Source organism: Pan troglodytes, chromosome 11 (genome assembly GCF_028858775.2).
Source record: "Pan troglodytes isolate AG18354 chromosome 11, NHGRI_mPanTro3-v2.0_pri, whole genome shotgun sequence".
Lineage (NCBI taxonomy): Eukaryota > Metazoa > Chordata > Mammalia > Primates > Hominidae > Pan > Pan troglodytes.
In genome coordinates, this window is record NC_072409.2 from 9,963,117 (window position 1) to 9,981,949 (window position 18,833).

General features: G+C 48.1%; 1 protein-coding gene across 1 annotated transcript in view; it reads right to left on the reverse strand.

The window, feature by feature from the left end:
• ODF2 (outer dense fiber of sperm tails 2) overlaps nucleotides 1-18,833 on the reverse strand; it is a 44,716-nt gene that overhangs the window by 9,326 nt on the left and 16,557 nt on the right. Inside the window, 8 exon segments of the mRNA XM_024345906.2 lie at nucleotides 3,570-3,705; nucleotides 6,121-6,230; nucleotides 6,710-6,895; nucleotides 7,541-7,657; nucleotides 8,721-8,792; nucleotides 9,958-10,029; nucleotides 17,882-18,013; nucleotides 18,581-18,710. Coding sequence (XP_024201674.1) covers nucleotides 3,570-3,705; nucleotides 6,121-6,230; nucleotides 6,710-6,895; nucleotides 7,541-7,657; nucleotides 8,721-8,792; nucleotides 9,958-10,029; nucleotides 17,882-18,013; nucleotides 18,581-18,710 — 955 coding nt within the window.

The following is an 18,833-nucleotide window of genomic DNA, read 5'->3' on the forward strand; positions in this document are numbered from 1 at the left end:
TCCCAGGTTCAAGCTATTCTCCTGCCTCAGCCTCCAGAGTAGCTGGGATTACAGGCACACACCACCACCCGCCCTCCGGCTAATTTTTTATATTTTTGGTAGAGATGGGGTTTTACCATGTTGGCCAGGCTGATCTCAAACTCCAGACCTCAAGTGATCCGCCCACCTCGGCCGCCCAAAGTGCTGGGATTATAGGCGTCAGCCACCACATCTAGCTGTAACACACTTTTAAAATTAACAATATGTTGTGGGCCGGATGTGGTGGCTCACACCTGTAATCCCAGCACTTTGGGAGGCCAAGGTTGGGCGGACCACGAGGTCAGGAGTTCGAGACCAGCCTGGCCAATATGGTGAAACCTCATCTCTACTAAAAATACAAAAATCAGCTGGACGTGCTGGCGTGTGCCTGTAGTCCCAGTTACTTGGGAGGCTGAGGCAGAAGAATCACTTGAACCAGGGAGGTGGAGGTTGCAGCGAGCTGAGATTGCACCACTGCACTCCAGCCTGGAGGTCTGGAGTTTGAGATCAGCCTGGCCAACATGGTAAAACGCCATCTCTACCAAAAATATATTTAAAAAAAAAATTATGTTGTGAACTTCTCTCAAGTCAATGAATGTCCTCTCAACTTGTAATGCAGGTGGGAAATTAAAAAAAAATAAATAAATAAATAAATAAATGTCTTCCTATAACCCAAATATTCATCTTAAATGGGACAATATAAATCATGGTGTATCAAATGAATAAAGTAACTAGTAGTCACTTAAAAGAGAGATAAAGCTCAAAAAACCAACCTTAACAGATGTCTGTAAATATAGTTAAATCAGAAAAGCAAGTGACAGAATAATGGATGGATGAGTGGATGTGTGTGTGCTTGATATGTTAGTACTGGGGGAAAATCTAGAAAAATATATGTTAATGGCTAGCGAAGATCTTCATGTCTACATCACATTTCTGTAATGTTTTGAATTTTTACTATGAGCATATTTAACTTTTATAATTATACTAGGAAAGGCCAGGCGTGGTGGCTTACACCTGTAAACCCAACACTTTGGGAAGCCATGGCAGGTTGATCACCTGAGGTCAGAAGTTCGAGACCAGCCTGGCCAACGTGGTGAAACCCTGTCTCTTACTAAAAATACAAAAAATTAGCTGGGCATGGTGGCAGATGCCTGTAATCCCAGCTACTTGGGAGGCTGAGGCAGGAGAATCACTTGATCCTGGGAGGTGGAAGTTGCAGTGAGCTGAGATCATGCCACTTCACTCCAGCCTGGGCAACAGAGCAAGACTCTGTCTCAAAAAAAAAAAAATTATACTAGGAAAATATACTTCTACAAACATCATTTTGAATGACCACACTGTAATACACTATCCAGATGCACCATACTATAACTAATCCCCTAAATAGTTGTTGGCTTTTAAAATTTTTTTGCAGAGATGGGGTCTTGCTGGGGTTGCCCAGGCTGGTCTAGAAGTCCTGGCCTCAAGCAGTCCTCTCACATTGAGATTACAGGTGTGAGCCTCCATGGCTGGCCTCCTAAATAACTGTTAAGACATGCATGTTATTTTTAATTTATCCGACAATTACACTATACAAATGAGATACTACTACACTCCCACCGGAGTAGCTAACATAAAATAGACACTCAATACCAAGCTACCAAGCGTTGCCAAGGAGGCAAGGAGCAACTGTTATCCTTTTACTCACCACTGACAGGTGTGGAGATTTGTTCAACTACTTTACTATTCAGTAACATCTACCAGTAACTACTTTACTACTCAGTGACACACTTTACTATTCAGTGACATCTACCAAATATGGACTTAATGCACACCCCATGATGACCTGGCAATTCTACTTCAAGGTATATAAACAATAAAGACGCACCAAATGTGTACACCTAAAGACATACAAAGATGTTCACAGCAACACTATGGAAACCCAAATGTCCACTGACAGTAGAATGGACAAATATACTGTGGTGTGTTCATATAACGGCATACCCTAGAGCGCTGAGGATGAATAAACTGCTCCAAACAATGGGGCTGACTCAACAAACTTGCGGAGTAGAAGCCAGGCCCAAGGATATTCAAACTATTCAAATCTCTAAAGTTAAAAGCAGGCAACTAATTTGTGGTGACAGGAGATGGGCTAGCAGTTACCTTTACAGGGGTATTAGTAACAAGAAAGGTCACTAGGGTGCAGGCAAGGTTCAATCAGAGTGAGTGATGGACAAAATATATTCACTTTATGAAAATTCTAGGATCTGTGTACTTTTCCATATGTTATTCTTCCTTAAAATCAATCTTAACAAGAAAAAACAAAATCAGTGAAAAAAATAAAGCTAGATGTTATTGCCCAGATCAACAAAAGAGCAAGATAAAACCTGTCTCTGAAATGTCAACCTCTGCTCAGGTGCCTCTCACTCCTGGCAGGCTGGAAGTGGGTATGGTGAGTTTAAGAGCTAGGGCTCGAGTCAGACTCGGGTTCAAATCTCAACTCTGATACTTCCTAGGGCAAAATCTTGGCAAGACACTTGACTTCTCTCTCAGCCTCAGTTTCCTTATTCTCATTTCTTTTATTTTCTTTTGAGACGGAGTCTCGCTCTGTTGCCCAGGCTGGAGTGCAGTGGCACAATCTCGGCTCACTGCAACCTCCACTTCCCGGGCTCAAGCAATTCTCCTGCCTCAGCCTCCTGAGTAGCTGGGATTACAGGCACACACCACCATGCCCAGATAATTTTTTTTGTATTTTTAGTACAGACAGGGTTTCGCTATGTTGGCCAGGCTGGTCTTGAACTCCTGACCTCAGGTGATCCGCCTGCCTCAGCCTCCCAAAGTGCTGGGATTACATACGTGAGCCCGGCCCCTTATTCTCATTTCAAATGGAGATAATCATCATGTTACTGGCAGGTTGGACAGTTTAAGTGAGAATTAATGCCTGTGAAGGGGCCCAGCAGGCCCCCAGGAGAGCCCACGTTAACCTCAAATGAGTTCTATCTCATGTGCGCAGGCTGAGTGCACCATGTTAAGCATTTCACATGCGTTACCACATTCTCACAAGGACCTCATTTCCTCTACCTAAGGAAGAGGCATGGAATGTTTTTCACTCAGGTCCTACAGCCAGGAAGCGGCAGAGTAAGAACTTGAATCCAGGCTTTCTTTTCTTTTTTGACACAGAGTCTCTCTCTGTTTTCCAGGCTGGAGTGCAGTGGGACAATCTCGGCTCACCACAGCCTCAACCTCCCAGGCTCAAGCGATTCTCCCAACTCAGCCTCCCGAGTAGCTGGGACTACAGGCGCATGCCTCCACGCCTGGCTACTTTTTGTATGTTTTGCAGAGACAGGATTTTGCCATGTTGCCCAGGCTGGTCTCGAACTAGGCTCAAGTGATCCACCTGCCTTGGCCTCCCAAAGTGTTGGGATTACAGGCCTAAGCCACCATGCCTGGTCAAATCCAGGCTTTTCTGACTCCCTCTTAGACAAGATGCCCCCAGGCCCACGTAAGACAAGACCCCTCATCAGCTCGCTGGGCCCCACCCAGCTGCCTGGTCCCCAGCTCTCACTGCGAACCTTCAGCCTCTCATTCTCCAGCTTGAATGCAGAATACTCAGCAGTCTGACGGTGTAGTCTCTCCACCAGGCTATCCCGGTCTTCCCGCATCTTCTCCTCCAGGGTTTGTTGTTGGTTTACAAGATCTGTTACCCGGCTGGAAGATCACAAAGTGAAAGCAGACAGAGAGAATCAATTACACAGGTTTGTTTGTTTGTGTGTATGTGTGTGTTTTTTTGTTTTGTTTTTTTTTTTTTTTAGATGGAGTCTCGCTCTGTCACCTAGGCTGGAGTGCAGTGGCGCGATCTCGGCTCACTGCAAGCTCCGCCTCCCGTGTTCATGCCATTCTCCTGCCTCAGCCTCCCGAGTAGCTGGGACTACAGGCGCCCACCGCCACGCCCGGCTAAGTTCTTGTATTTTTAGTAGAGACGGGGTTTCACCGTGTTAGCCAGGATGGTCTCGATCTCCTGACCTCGTGATCTGCCCGCCTCGGCCTCCCAAAATGCTGGGATTACAGGTGTGAGCCACCGCACCCGGCCAATTACACAGGTTCTGAAGAACCCAGGTCTTTGTGTGGTGTGGGACCAAGCGTTCTCATCACTCGATATACTGCCTGCCTGCTCCCCAATCTCCACACTGAGAAGCAACTCTGCTGCCCTGCCTTGGCATTGCTGCTGTGGTACTCCCATGCCTGTCCCACCTCTGAACAATGTCCGTTAAGATGTGTCTCCCATACCTCCCCCTCCAAGAAACCATCTACAATTCAACAATAAGCAATGACTTATTAAGAGAAGTGTGGGCTGGGTATGGCAGCTCACACCTGTAATCCCAGTGCTTTGGGAGGCCAAGGCGGGAGGATTGCTTGAGCCCAGCAGTTGAAGGTTGCAGTGAGCTATGCTGGTGCCACTGCACTATAGCCTGGGTGAAGGAGCAAGACCTTGTCTCCATTAAGAAAAAAAAGAGAGAGAGAGAGAGGGATGTGTACCCATCTTGATCCTCTCATAAGGCCAAGATACCCTTTGAAGGCAAGGACCAGAGACATGATCCCTTCCCAACTCCCTATGACACCTCCTGGAATCTCTCTGCCTATCAGGTCTTGGTGTTAGGACAGATGCTTCTGGAATCCCTTCTTGGACTCCCAGGCTGGTGGTCAGGGATTATCACCCAGGCATTCCTCTCCAGCAGGGCCCTGAGCACCCTGGGCTTTTGTACCCCCAGCAGGGGGCTGGTGCCATGATTGCTCATTCACATATGAACACTCACCTAACACAGGCAGGAACGGCAATGAGTGTGGTGTGGGTAAAAGGCACAAATAGAGAGAAAGACGCCAACTTAGAAGTCAGCTGCCTGCCCCACCCCCAGTCCCTTCTGCTCCCTGCTGCTGCCTCAGTCACTCAGCAAGGCTATCATCAGTCAAAGAACAGAGACTGTGGCCTCAAGAGGAGCCCTGGGGCTCACAGGTGCTTACTCCTCTATCTTGACCACAGACCCATCAAAAACCCTTTGCACAATATGTGCTCTCAGTATTGACCAATTACAGTCCACCACTGAACACTGACTAGGCCCAAGCAAACACATCAGTTTGCTGGCAACTCCAGTTTACCTGGCAAACTCCTACTCACACTTAAAAACCCAGTTCAGACTTCAAGACATCTTGTCCCTGACCCCTCCCCTGTACCATGTATGCTTCTGTCTTAGGTATCTATGTTCTCCCACTAGACAGAGAACTCCCTAAGGACAGCAGCTGGCATAGAGCCTGGCACATAGTGAGTTCTCAGAACATGTTTGCTAAGTTGAGTTGAATACAGTAAGAGACTTTCCTGACCTGGGAGATTAAATGAGCTCCCCCATGACCTATCCTTAGTCCAGGGAGTCCATGCCTCTTGTAGCCCTATCTCCTCTACAGAGTAGAGGGCAGGGAATGCATTTGTCTTCTTACTGCTGTAACCCTGATGGCCAGCACACAGCAGCTTGGTATATGGTAGATGCTCAATATATGTTTTTCCAATAAATGAAGGAAAAAAGGAGAATGACGCAATGGTCACTATTCACAGTTCGCCAGTGGCAAGAAAGGTGTCAGCTCAGTCACTTGCAACTTGAGGCCACTTTTGCCCCCTACTCCCATGCCATACCACTGACCTACTGACTGGCAGGCACTGGCAAACAGCTGCTGTCCCTGGACAGACAACAGAGAGAAGACACTTGGGTCACCATCTGCCCCATTCCCCAAAAGGAATGAGGACACCACGGTGCCCATTTCAAATGCTGTGTAGACTAAGGACAGGATCAGGCCCAGGTGATGAAGTCAGACCCACACCTCTGACCAGAAAGACCCGGCCCCTAGCCAGTGCCTGACAGAAGGGTAGGACCCCAGGACTAGGGCCAGAGCTTGCACCCCAGCTCCAACCAGAAAGCCCAGCTCAGGGCTGCCCACATCACAGCCCAGTGCAGCCCCCAACCCGGAGAGTACAAATAGCAGCCACGTGGCCTTCCCTGAGCCACTAGGCCCCTCCCACCTGCACACCCAAGTCCCTCAACAGCGCCACGTTCCCTCTCCTACTCTAAGACGTACTCATTCAGGACAATAATTTCCAGCTCGAGGTCTCCCTTTTCTTTTACAACTTGGTTGTAGCGGCTCCTCCAGGACTCCAGAGTGGATAAAGCTTCTGCGACATAAAGATCCTGGGAACACGGGACAAAAGGGCCTGTTAGCCTAGTGTCAGTGGTGAGGCTGCCAGGAGCTGGGAGCGGGCTCATCCTAGGTGGTTTCTCACCCTGGTAACCTAAACCTCATTCTGGAATTCACCTTTCTAGAGGGCGCTGGAAGCGACAGTGGGAGCCCAGCTAGTGCTCCCCAGATTTCTAGCAATCAAATGCATCCTGTTTGTAAATCCTTCCTTAACCATTATTCTCACCCACAAAGCTGATGTGGCTGAACTCTCCTACAAAGCCTCCAATCATCTCCAGCCACCCATCCCTCCAGCTTTTACCCATTTGATCCCCTTAACTCCCTCTCCCTCCTCCCCAGCCATCTATCCTTTCCACCACTACCATCCCTCATCCACCCACCCCTCCCTACTACCCATCTGGCTGACCACCCCTCTGCCATCACCCAGCCCTCCTCAGGGCAGGTGAGGAGCTGGGCACCGCAGGCCTGCGACCTTGTCGGCGAGTTGCACGTGCAGCTGCTCAGCATATTCCTCGCTCTTCTCGGCTCGCTCCTTCTGGGCTCGGATGGCCTTCTTCAAGCTCTCTTTGTCTCGGTCTCCCTTCTGCTTCAACTCCTTCAGCTGCTCCATGATGGCCTCCACTTCTGCCTTATGCTGATTCCCGCTGCGCTCCAGATTCTGGAAGGGGGAAGGGGTGAGACAGAGAGGGAGAAGAGAGACAAGGAGGTTGTGGGAAGGCAAAGCAGAGGGTGAAGGAGAAAGGGAGGAAAAGGCAAGAGCAAAGAGGAAACGAGGAAGACAGAAAAAAGTGCTTAGCTGTGTGAGAGGCTCCCCTAACTCGGACCAGAGACACAGTCCCTCCCAGCATCCCACGACACCTCCCTGGATCTCTCAGCCCATGGGGTCTTGATATTAGGTCAGAACTGCTCTGGAATCCTTCCCTGAACTCCCAGCCTTGTGGTCAGAGATAGTTCCTTGGTCACTCAGCAGAGTATGACCTCAGAGGACCCCTGGGCTACAAAGAGACCATCCCTTTCCCTTGGGTAATGAGGAGAACTGAGGGCCTAGGGGATTAAGTGATAGGCCTGGGGGCATGGCACGCAACCCCGTCACTGTTGGGAAGGATGCCCAACACCTCCTGGGTCTCTGTCCATTGCTCTTGCCACTGTCCTGGAATGTCTCTGAGGCCTGAGTATTTTGTCATCAGCTGCCTCAGAAACCTTTGGAGGCACACTTCCTGAGTGTGATATCTGGGCCAGGCCACTACCATCAAATTGGCAGGCCCTTGCCTCCTCTTTCCCCACTTGTGGGGCCAATAGGTACCTTAATCTGCATGCACAGGCGACTGTTCTCAGCCTCTTTGGACCGAAGCTGTGCCTGCAAATGCCCACGCATGGACTCCATGGATTTAGAAAGCTCAGAGGCTGTCTTTGCTTGAGCCTGTGGGGAGACGGAAAAAGTGATGGAGGCACAATTTTTTGTTTGTTTTTTTCATACGGAGTCTCGCTCCGTTTCCCAGGCTGGAGTGCAGTGGCGCAATCTCAGCTCACTGCAACCTCCACCTCTTGGGCTCCAGCAATTCTCCCGCCTCAGCCTCCTGAGTAGCTGGGGTTACAGTCACGTGCCATCAAAACCGGCTAGTTTTTTGTATTTTTAGTAGAGACAGGGTTTCACCATGTTGGCCAGACTGGTCTCGATCTCCTGACCTCAAGTGATCCACCTGCCTCGGCCTCCCAAAGTGCTGGGATTACAGGCGTGAGCCACCGCGCGCAGTCAATAATTTTTTTTTTTTTTTTTTTTTTGAGACAGGGTATCACTCTGTTGCCAAGGCTGGAGTGCAATGGCGTGACCATGACTCATTGCAGCCTCAGTCTCCCAGGCTCAAGTGATCCTCCCATCTCAGCATCCAGAGTAGCTGGAACTACAGGTGCATGCCACCACACCTGGCTGATTTTTTAATTTTTATTTTTATTTTGTAGAGATGGGGTCTCCCTGTGTTGCCCAGGACAGTCTCAAACTCCTGGCCTCAATCAGTCCTCCTGCATTGGCCTCCCAAAGTGCTAGGGAGTGGCCTAGGCTGGTCTCGAAAAAGTGCCAGACAAGAGCTACTGCACCTGGCCCAAAGACAGGATTTGAACCCAGCTCTCTGCATATCCATTATATTCTACTGGCTCATAAAAATGCACAACTGCGGCTGGGCGCAGTGGCTCATGCCTGTAATCCCAGCACTTTGGGAGGCCGAGGCAGGCAGATCACGAGGTCAAGAGATCAAGACCATCCTGGCCAACATGGTGAAACCCCGTATCTACTAAAAATACAAAAATTAGCTGGGCGTGGTGGCGCACGCCTGTAGTCCCAGCTACTACTCGGGAGGCTGAGGCAGGAGAATCACTCAAATCCGGGAGGCAGAGGTTGCAGCGAGCTGAGATCGCACCATTGCACTCCAGCCTGGCGACAGAGCGAGACTCCGTCTAAAAAAAAAAAAAAAAAAAAAGCACACTACCTTCTCACATTGTATTTCCTGAAGGAGCTCTTCCACCTCCTTGTCCTTGTCTTGCAGCAGTAACAGCAGGCGCTGGGAGAGAACACAGGCTGTCAGGTGCCCCTGGGAAGGGCAAAGAGGCCCGGCCCAGGAAGGAGAGAGTTTTGTGAGTACCTGGCCACTGGGGCCCAAGGTCCTACATACATTGGCCCATGTCAGAGATTCTGGTAGGAAGCACCTAACATATGCATTAAAACATTTTTTTAAAACAATGAACATGTATTTATTTTGCAATTTAAGAACAGCAATGTTAACTGTAGAAAACATTAAGAACACACCAAAAAAATCCTCCAAAGAAACCCCATAACCCCCCATGCAGAGATAACCAGTTAATGCACATTAAAACTCATATGCTCAGCACCGTTAAAAAAAAAAAAGTCATATGCCTACTTCGTTCCACAGCCTAAAATCTCATGTTTACCATAATGTGATTAAATCTTCTGTGTCTTTTGAAAGAGTTGCTTGACGGTTCAAGTTACTGATGTATATCATAACTTAACAAGGGTTCTTGAGCTGGGAATGCACGTTTAGGCATTATCGCCGAGCTTGCTGCATCTCCACTCCTTCCTCAACTAAGCATCAGAGGCCACAGGCCACACCTTGGGAAACTGGGCCTCCGTCTCCCTCCCCTCTCTTGAAGACTTACAAAAGCATTAATACAGCAGACACTCCAAAAAAGTCTTGAAAGAAGCTGTCGAACTTCATGTTCAGGCCAGCCTATGGTTTCCCAAATTTAACTGGCTATGGAACCTCCCCTTCGGTTTCTTGCACTCATTAACATCTTGAGGAACTTAGGGTTCCATGAACAGACTTTGGAACATGCTGCTTTGGGAGAGAGTCCTAGAATTAGGATTACTGAGTCCAAAGGTGTGTACTTTTTGATGGCTTTGAATCCATAATACAAATTTGATGGAAATCCAGCTTTAACAGACACGGATGATTTACAAATCCAACATCATCATTACCCTCTCTATGTTGGTGTCCAGCTTTGTGGCTCAAGGTCTCAAGTAACTAACTAGACAAGCCTATCAGAACAAGCGTGACAGGAGGACATCAGCCCATTTTACAGATCGTGAAACTAAGACCTAGCGAAATGATCCAGCCCTCCTGCCTTGATCCAAGCACCTCTACACTTTGTAGTGGAATGACACTCTTGCCACCTGTACCCACTAGAGTAGACAAGGGCAGCCTTAGTTACCGCTTTCTCTGAGTCAGCCTCCGCCAGCCGTTTCAGCAGTGCTCCTTGTTGCTCCATTAGTCTTTCAGAATCCTTCAAAGAAAGGCAAAGGAAAAAGTCAAGTCATTAAGCAATAAACCCAGATGTCTACATTTTATTGATTCTTTACCTTTTCCAACAATTGTATTTTTTTTTTTTTAGAGTCTTACTCTGTTGCCCAGGCTGGAGTGCAGTGGTGCAATCATGGCTCACTGCAGCCTGGTCCTTCTGGGCTCAAGCCATCTTCCCATCTCAGCCTCCCAAGTAGCTGGAACCACAAGCATGCACTACCATGCCCGACTTTTTAAACATTATTATTATTTGTAGAGTTGGAGGGTCTCCCTGTTTGCCCAGGCTGCTCTTGAACTCCTGGGTTCAAACAATCTGCCTGCTTTGGCCTCCCCAAGTGCTGGGATTACAGGTGTGAGCCACCACACCTGGCGCAAAAACTGTAGTTCTAATTTGAAAAGTAATGTGAACATATTCTCACTATAAAATAGTGAATGCTAATAAAGCTACAGTTCCTCCTGTACCCACCTCCAAACCCTACCCTACTGCTATTAGTTTGAGGAGTATCCTTCCCATCCTTTTTCTCTGCATCTACAGAGAAATACTGTATTTCTCTGTATTGAAAATACTGTACAGAATTCAATACTGTATTGAAATACTGTTTCTCTGTAATGAAACAGCATTTTGCTGCATCAAGAGAAATACTGTTTGTCTCTGGGGGAAGGGGAAAGGGATTCATGTGTAACTTTACGAAAATAATATCATATTGTATTTATGTGTTAATTTTTTTTAATTTTTTTTATTTTTTAGAGAGGAAGTCTCGCTCTTGTCCCCCAGGCTGGAGTGCGATGGCACGATCTCGGCTCACTGCAACCTCCGCCTCCCAGGTTCAAGCAATTCTCCTGCCTCAGCCTCCCGAGTAGCTGGGATTACAGATAACTGCCACCACGCCCAGCTAATTTTTGTATTTTTAGCAGAGACAGGGTTTCACCATGTTGGCCAGGCTGCTCTCAAACTCCTGACCTCAGGTGATCCGCCTGCCTTGGCCTCCCAAAGTGCTGGGATTACAGGCGTGAGCCACCATGCCCAGCTGTTACTTGATTTTTAAAAACAGCTTTATTGAGATATAAATTTGAACACCATTTAAAGTGTACAGCATGGTGACTATAATTAATGATGTATTATATACTTGAAATCTGCTAGGAGATCTTAAGTGTTGTCACCACACACACAAAAAAAGGTAACCATGTGACGTGATGGATGTGTTAATCAGCTTGATTGAGGTGGTCACTTTACAATGTATATGGGTATCAAATCATCACGATGAACATCTTAAAATGTATACTACTTCTGTGTGTCAAATATACCTCAATAAAGCTAGAAGAAAAAATAAAGTATACAATTAAATGGCTTTGGTATATTCCATTATTAACTTTTAAAAATTGTGGTAAAATATATGTAACATAAAACTTGTCGTTTTAACCTTTTTATTTCTTTTAGAGACACAGTCTAGCTCTGTCACCCAAGCTGGAGTGCATGTTGTAATCATGGATCATAGCTCACTGCAACCTTGATATCCTGGACTCAAGTGATCCTCCCAACCTCAGCCTCCTCAGTAGCTGGGACCACAGGTGTGTGCCACCACACCTGGCTAACCATTTTTAAGTGTAAAATTCAGTGGCATTTAGTATATTCATAATACTGTACAACCATCACCATTATCTAGCTCCACAACATTTTCATCACCCAAAAAAGAAACCCTGTACCATTAAGCAGCCATTCCCATTCCCTCCCACTCCTGCCCCTAGCAACCACTGATCTGCTTTCTGTCTCTAATATGCCATGGCATGTGGAACCTCTCCGTGTCTCTAATATGCCACTGCCATTTTTAACCTCTCCCCACAACCTCTGGACAATGAGGCTGTTCCCATGTTTTGCAACTACAAACACTGCAGCAATAGACGTTGCTGGGCATATACAAAGTGCCTCCCTAGGGATGATACCAAGAAGAGGAATGGCCAGGTCGGAAGGTCTGAGATTTGTGGCTGAAATACCCTGCTAAATGCCTGCACCAATTCACTGGGCTACAAGCAGGATGTGGGAGGACTCACTTCCCTGCACTCACCAGTACCAGGCAGCAGCCAACCTCTGCCTCTGTTGCCAGTATCTGCCAACAGCACTCCTGCTGGTTTCATTTGCACTTCTCTAATTACCAGTGAGGATTAGCATCCTCTCATATGAGCCATTTGGGTTTCCTCTTGCCTGAACTTCCTGCTCCCGCCCTGGCCCATTTTCTCACTGGGCTATGTCTTTGTGACTGTCCCTATTTTTCTTTGGCACCTGAACAAAGTATCCCTTGAGGGAGGGACATCTTGTTCACCCTCTTTCCCTCTCAGACCCACAGATCCCCTTCATAAGCCCAGAGAAAAGGGCTCTCTGGTTCCCAAAGTTTCCTGGGCACCTAGGAACTGATAAAAGACAGTATTATGGTTTCTCTGGCAACAAGAGGCAAAGAACCTGGGACAGAAGGCTTGGCCACGGATGCAGAACCTGAGGCTGTTCTCACTGCCCTCCAGGCCTCCCCTGGGGCACTGAAACCACTGACCAACTCTTCTGCCATCCTATGTGCATGAACTCACCAAACCCCCTACTCTAAGAGCCATGCACTATCACCACCCCCATCTCACAGAGGAGGAGACTAAGGCTGGGAGAAGTGAAGGCAAGTGAGGCCACACAGCTGGAAGGGGTAGTACTGGGCCCTGGAGCCGACTCGGACTCCAGAACCAGAGCAGTTCCCCACCACACTGAGCACTACCCAGCAAGCACCGAGATGGTGAGGGAGCCCTGAGCACAGATGGGCACCAAGGAGCTGAGCCCGGACTAAGCACAAAACACCACTTTTGGGTGGGAATTCAAATTAGCTGACCCTTCATCTCCAATTGAAGATGGGACTCCAGGATGACAGAAGCTAAGAAACCAAAAAAGGAGAAAACTGGCTAGAGCAAGAGGTTTTTTTTTTCCTTTTTGAGATGGAGTCTCACTCTGTCACCCAGGCTGGAGTGCAGTGGCGTGATCTTGGCTCACTGTAACCTCTGCCTCCCGGGTTCAAGCGATTCTCCTGCCTCAGCCTCCTGAGTAACTGGGACTACAGGAGCGTACCGCCATGCCAGCTAATTTTTTTGTATTTTAGTAGAGATGGGATTTCACCGTGTTGCCCAGGCTGGTCTCATATTCCTGAGCTCAGGCAATCTGCCCACCTCGGCCTCCCAAAGTGCTAGGATCACAGGCGTGAGCCACCACACCTGGCTTTCTTTCCTTTTTGAGATAGTGTCTGGCTCTGTCATCCAGGCTGGAGTGCAACAATTTCAGAAGCCAAGGCAGACAGATCACCTGAGGTCAGGAGTTCAAGACCAGCCTGGCCAACACAGCAAAACCCTATCTTTACTAAAAATACAAAAAATTAGCCAGGTGTGGTGATGCACACCTGTAATCCCAGCTACTCAGGAAGTTGAGGCAGGAGAATCGCTTGAACCCAGGAGGTAGAGGCTGCAGTGAGCTGAGATTGTGCCACTTCAGCCTGGGTGACAGAGTGAGACTCTGTATCAAAACAAACAAAAAAATTAATAAAGCTTCCCTCTGAGGGGAGGGAGACAAGGTTATTGCAAAATGACACACAAAAGGGATTCAACTATGTAGACACTTATTTTAAAAGCTGGGCGGTGAGTGGCCGGGCGCAATGGCTCACGCCTGTAATCCCAGCACTTTGGGAGGCTGAGGCGGGTGGATCACCTGAGGTCAGGAGTTTGAGACCAGGCTGGACAACATGGTGAAACCCCGTCTCAACTAAAAATACAAAAATTAGCCGGGAGTGGCACCTGTAATCCCAGCTGCTCGGGACACTGAGGCAGGAGAATCTCTTGAACCCGTGAGGGGAAGGTTGCAGTGAGCTGAGATTGCGCCACTGCACTCCAGCCTGGGCGACAGAGCGAGACTCTGTCTCAAAAAAAAAAAAAAAAAAAAAGCTGGGCAGTGAGTATACCACTTTACATTACTTGTTATATATATATATAATTTTTGGGGGGGACAGTCTAACTCTGTCATTCAGCCTGAGTGAGTGACACAATCTCAGCTCACTGTAGCCTTGACCTCCAAGGCTCAAGCAATCCTCCCACCTCAGCCTCCCGAGTAGCTAGGACTATAGGTGTGTGCCACCACACCTGGCTAAATTTAAAATGTTTTGTACAGATGAAGTCTCACTGTGTTGCCCAGGCTGGTCTCAAACTCCTGGCCTCAAGCAATTCTCCCACCTCGGCCTCCCAGAGTGTGGGAATTACAGGTGTGAGCCACCACACTTGGCCTTATTTTATATATTAACAGGTTTTTTTTTTTTTTTTTTGAGACAGAGTCTCGCTCTGTCACCCAGGCTGGAGTATAGTGGTGCAATCTAGGCTCACTGCAACTTCCCCCCTCCTGGGTTCAAGCAATTCTCCTGCCTCAGCCTCCTGAGTAGTTGATATTACGGGTACCCATCACATTTTTGTATTTTCAGTAGAGGTGGGGTGTCACCATGTTGGCCAGGCTGGTCTCAAACTCCTGACCTCAAGTGTTCCACCTGCCTTGGCCTCTCAAAGTGCTGGGATTACAGGCATGAGCCACTGCACCTGGCCAATATATTAATTTTTAAAGATAAGGCCGGGCACGGTGGCTCATGCCTGTAATCCCAGCATTTTGGGAGGCCGAGGCGGGCAGATTGCCTGAGTTTAGGAGTTCGAGACCAGCCTGAGCAACACAGTGAAACCTCGTCTCTACTAAAAATACAAAAATTAGCTGGGCATGGTGGCACGCACCTGTAATCCCAGCTACTCAGGAGGCTGAGGCAGAAGAATCACTTGAACTCGGGAGACCAGAAGTTTCAGTGAGCCGATATCGTGCCACTGCACTCTAGCCTGGGCGACAGAGCAAGACTCTGTCTCAAGAAAAAAAAAAAAAAAAAGATAAAAACAAGGTTGACAATGTTAAAACAAAACGAAACAAACAAAAAAACAGGGCTTGGTGTGGTGGCTCACGCCTGTAATTACAGCACTTTGGGAGGCCAAGGCAGGTGGATCACCTGAGGTCAGGAGTTCGAGACCAGCCTGACCAATATGATGAAACCCCGTCTCTACTAAAACTACAAAAAGTAGCCCGGTGTGGTGGCATGCACCTGTAATCCCAGCTACTAGGCAGGCTGGGACAGGAAAATCACTTGAACCCAGGAGGTGGAGGTTACAGTGAGCCAAGATTGTGCCATTGCACTCCAGCCTGGGCAAGAGTGAAACTCAGTCTCAAATAAAAAAGCAAAAATAAGAAGAATGTCACCATTTCATTAGCACTGGCATTTTGAGACTATTGTCATCTCTTTGCTTAGAACCAAGCAGGAGACAACCATTTATACTGTCAGTCTTTTCTGCAATATTTGCTAATATATCATCATTCACAATAGCCAAGATACGGAATCAACCTAAGTGTCCATCAACAGATGAATGAAGAAAACGCAGTAGAGATACACAATGGAATACTACTGAGCCTTCAAAAAGGAAATCCTTTCACAACATGCACAAAACTAGAGGATATTATACTCAGTGAAATAAGCTAGGCACAGAAAGACCACATGACTTCATTTATATGTGGAACCTAAAGAAGTTGAACTCAGCCGGGCGCAGTGGCTTACCCCTGTAATCCCAGCACTTTGGGAGGCTGAGGTGAGCGGATCACAAGGTCAAGAGATCGAGACCATCCTGGCCAACATGGTGAAACCCTGTGTCTACTAAAAATACAAAAATTAGCCAGGCATGGTGGTGCACGCTTGTAGTCCCAGCTACTCAGGAGGCTGAGGCAGGAGAATCACTTGAAACCGGGAGGCAGAGGTTGCAGTGAACAGAGATCACGCCACTGTACTCCAGCCTGGGCGACAGAGCAAGACTCCATCTCAAAAAAGAAAAAAAAAGAAGTCGAACTCACAGAAGCAGAATGCTGGTTGCCAGAGATGGAACTGGGGGGCATTGGGGAAATATTGGTCAAGGATATAAGATTTCAGTTAGACAAGGAGAAACTGTTCAACATGGTGACTATAGTTACTGATGTGTATACTTGAAAATTGCTAAGAGATAATTTTAAGTGTTTTCACCACAAATATCTTAGTATGTGAGGCAATGCATATGTTGATTAACTTGACTTAGCCATTCTACATTGTGTACGTATGTCAAAACATGTTGTACATCATTAATTTTTATTTGACTATCAAAATAAAAAAAGAAATACAGTCATCCCTTGGTATTCATGGAGGACTGGTTCCAGGACATTCTGTGGATACCAAAATCCAAAGATGCTCAAGTCCCTGATATAAAATGGCACAGTATTTGTATATACTTATGTACCTCCTCCCATATACTTTAAATCATCTCTAGATTATTTATAATACCTCATACAAGGTAAATGCTATGTAAATAGTTGTTATATGATTCAGGGGATAATATCAAGAAAAACAGTCTATACGTGTTCAGTAAATATGTAATTTTTTCCAAATATCTTCAATCCAAGGTTGGCTGAATCCACGAATGCAGAACCCACAGATACAGAGGGTCGACTATATTTGCTAACATATAAAGTTCAGACAACTTTTTTTTTTTTTTCCAGACGAAGTCTCGCTCTTGTTCCCCAGGCTGGAGTGCAATGGCACAATCTCGGCTCACTACAACCTCCGCCTCCCAGGTTCAAGTGATTCTCCTGCCTTAGCCTCCTGAGTAGCTGGGATTACAGGCACCTGCCACCAGGCCAGGCTCATTTTTGTATTTTTCAAGTAGAGATGGGGTTTCACCACGTTGGCCAAGCAGGTCTCGAACTCCTGACCTCAGGTGATCCGCCCACCTCGGCCTCCCAAAGGCTGGGATTACAGGCATGAGCCACCGCATCCGGCCCAGACATGTTTTTTTTTTTTTTTTAGATGGAGTCTCACTCTGTCGCTCAGGCTGGAGTGCAGTGGCACAATCTCAGCTCACCGCAACCTCTGCCTCCTGGGTTCAAACAATTCCCCTGCCTCAGCCTCCTGAGGAGCTGAGATTACTGGTGCCTGCCACCACACCTGGCTGACTAATTTTTTTTTTTCCCCAAGATGGAATCTCGCTCTGTCACCCAGGCTGGAGTGCAGTGGCGCGATCTCAGCTCACTGCAACCTCCGCCTCCCAGGTTCAAGCAATTCTCCTGCCTCAACCTCCAGAGTAGCTGGGATTACAGGCGCACGCCACCACACCTGGCTAATTTTTGTATTTTTTTAGTAGATGGAGTTTCACTCTGTTGGCGAGGCTGGTCTCGAACTTCTGACCTCGTGATCCACCCTCCTCGGCCTCCCAAAGTGCTGGGATTACAGGCATGATCCACCGCGCTCAGCCTAATTTTTGTATTTTTAGTAGAGACGGAGTTTCACTATGTTGGCCAGGCTGTTCTCGAACTCCTGACCTCAAGTGATCCACCATGCCCACCCTCAGAGAACATATTTTAAGAAAACAAAATGAGACCACACGATTTGTGTCTGCCAGCCATTAATCATTCTCTTACTGAACAAAAAGCTCAGGTCTGGAACTCTCTTTTCTTTGCCCTGGGCTGAACCCCTCCCTGACTCCCCACTGCCCCTCTCCTGACTTTCAAGGTCGTTCCGGTGCTGCCTGGCTTGGATTCAACAGCATCTAAGATGGTACTTGTCTACTGGATGCTGAGCACTTCATGTGAACAATTTCATTACATCTCTCTAAGGCCCTCTCAGGTCGGGCACCAATCTTATTTTCTTTTTACAGACAAGGAGAAAGGCTCAGAGAGGATGGGCATGCAGAGCTGGAGGGAAAGAGCCAGGCCCCAAGCTCACCTCTTTGCAGTGCTGTTCCCTCAGGAGGTCTCGGAGGGTGCGGTTGGTCTCCTCAAATGTGCTCAGCTTCTGCAGGAGAAGTTCCTTCTGCCTTGTCAGGGTGTTGATGTCCGTGCAGGTCATTTGTTTCTCCTGGAAGACAAGTAGCCAGTCTTACAGATGCAGGGGGAGAAGGGAAGAAGCAGGCCCCATGGGCACTCAAGAGGTCTGGTGCCAGAAAGCCCAGACAAGGAGAACCAGGCTGTGTACAGTGCCAAGGTGATCAAGGGCAGGTTTCCTGGAAGCGGTGGACCTAAAGGGACAAGCAGGAGCTAAGCCTGCTCCGAGCAAAGGTGGAGAAAGGGGTGGGAAGGCTCAGTGTGGGTGAGCACAGTCAGGGCAGACTTCCTGGAGGAAGCAAAGGAGGATGACAAGACCTGGTGGCTGATACTTGCAGGAATCAACCACATGCCTTGACTCACTGTGATCCCAGGTGACCCATGATGAGGTCTCCTCATAGGCCCTGGTGACCAGAGGTCATCTTCAAGGGTCAAGGACTGGGAAGAGAGAGTGGTGGGTGGGGGCCTAGTTAAGCATGCCCTCCCCCAGCCTGAAGATGTCATAAAGTCTGCCTGATGACGCGTAAAGACCCTGCCCAGCCTGCAGCTGCCCCCTCCCTGGGCCAGTTCCATGGCTGGGGTCCTGCCACCTGCCACCTACCGTTTTCAGCTTCCCGATGGTATCCTTCAAGGCCATGACCTGCTTGGCAGCCGCAGCCCCATCCATTTCCGCCTCCACCAGCTTGGACATGAGGCACTCCTTCTCCTGTTGTAGGTGTTTCTTCTGAAGTCTGGGGCCAGAAAGACAGGGCTCTGTGAGCCCTCCCAGGCCCCCGCATCCCAGAGATCCAAGGCTTGCCTCACAATGCCCTAGGGGGCTCACCTCTGGTCAGGGAAAGTGGGGGAGGGGGCAG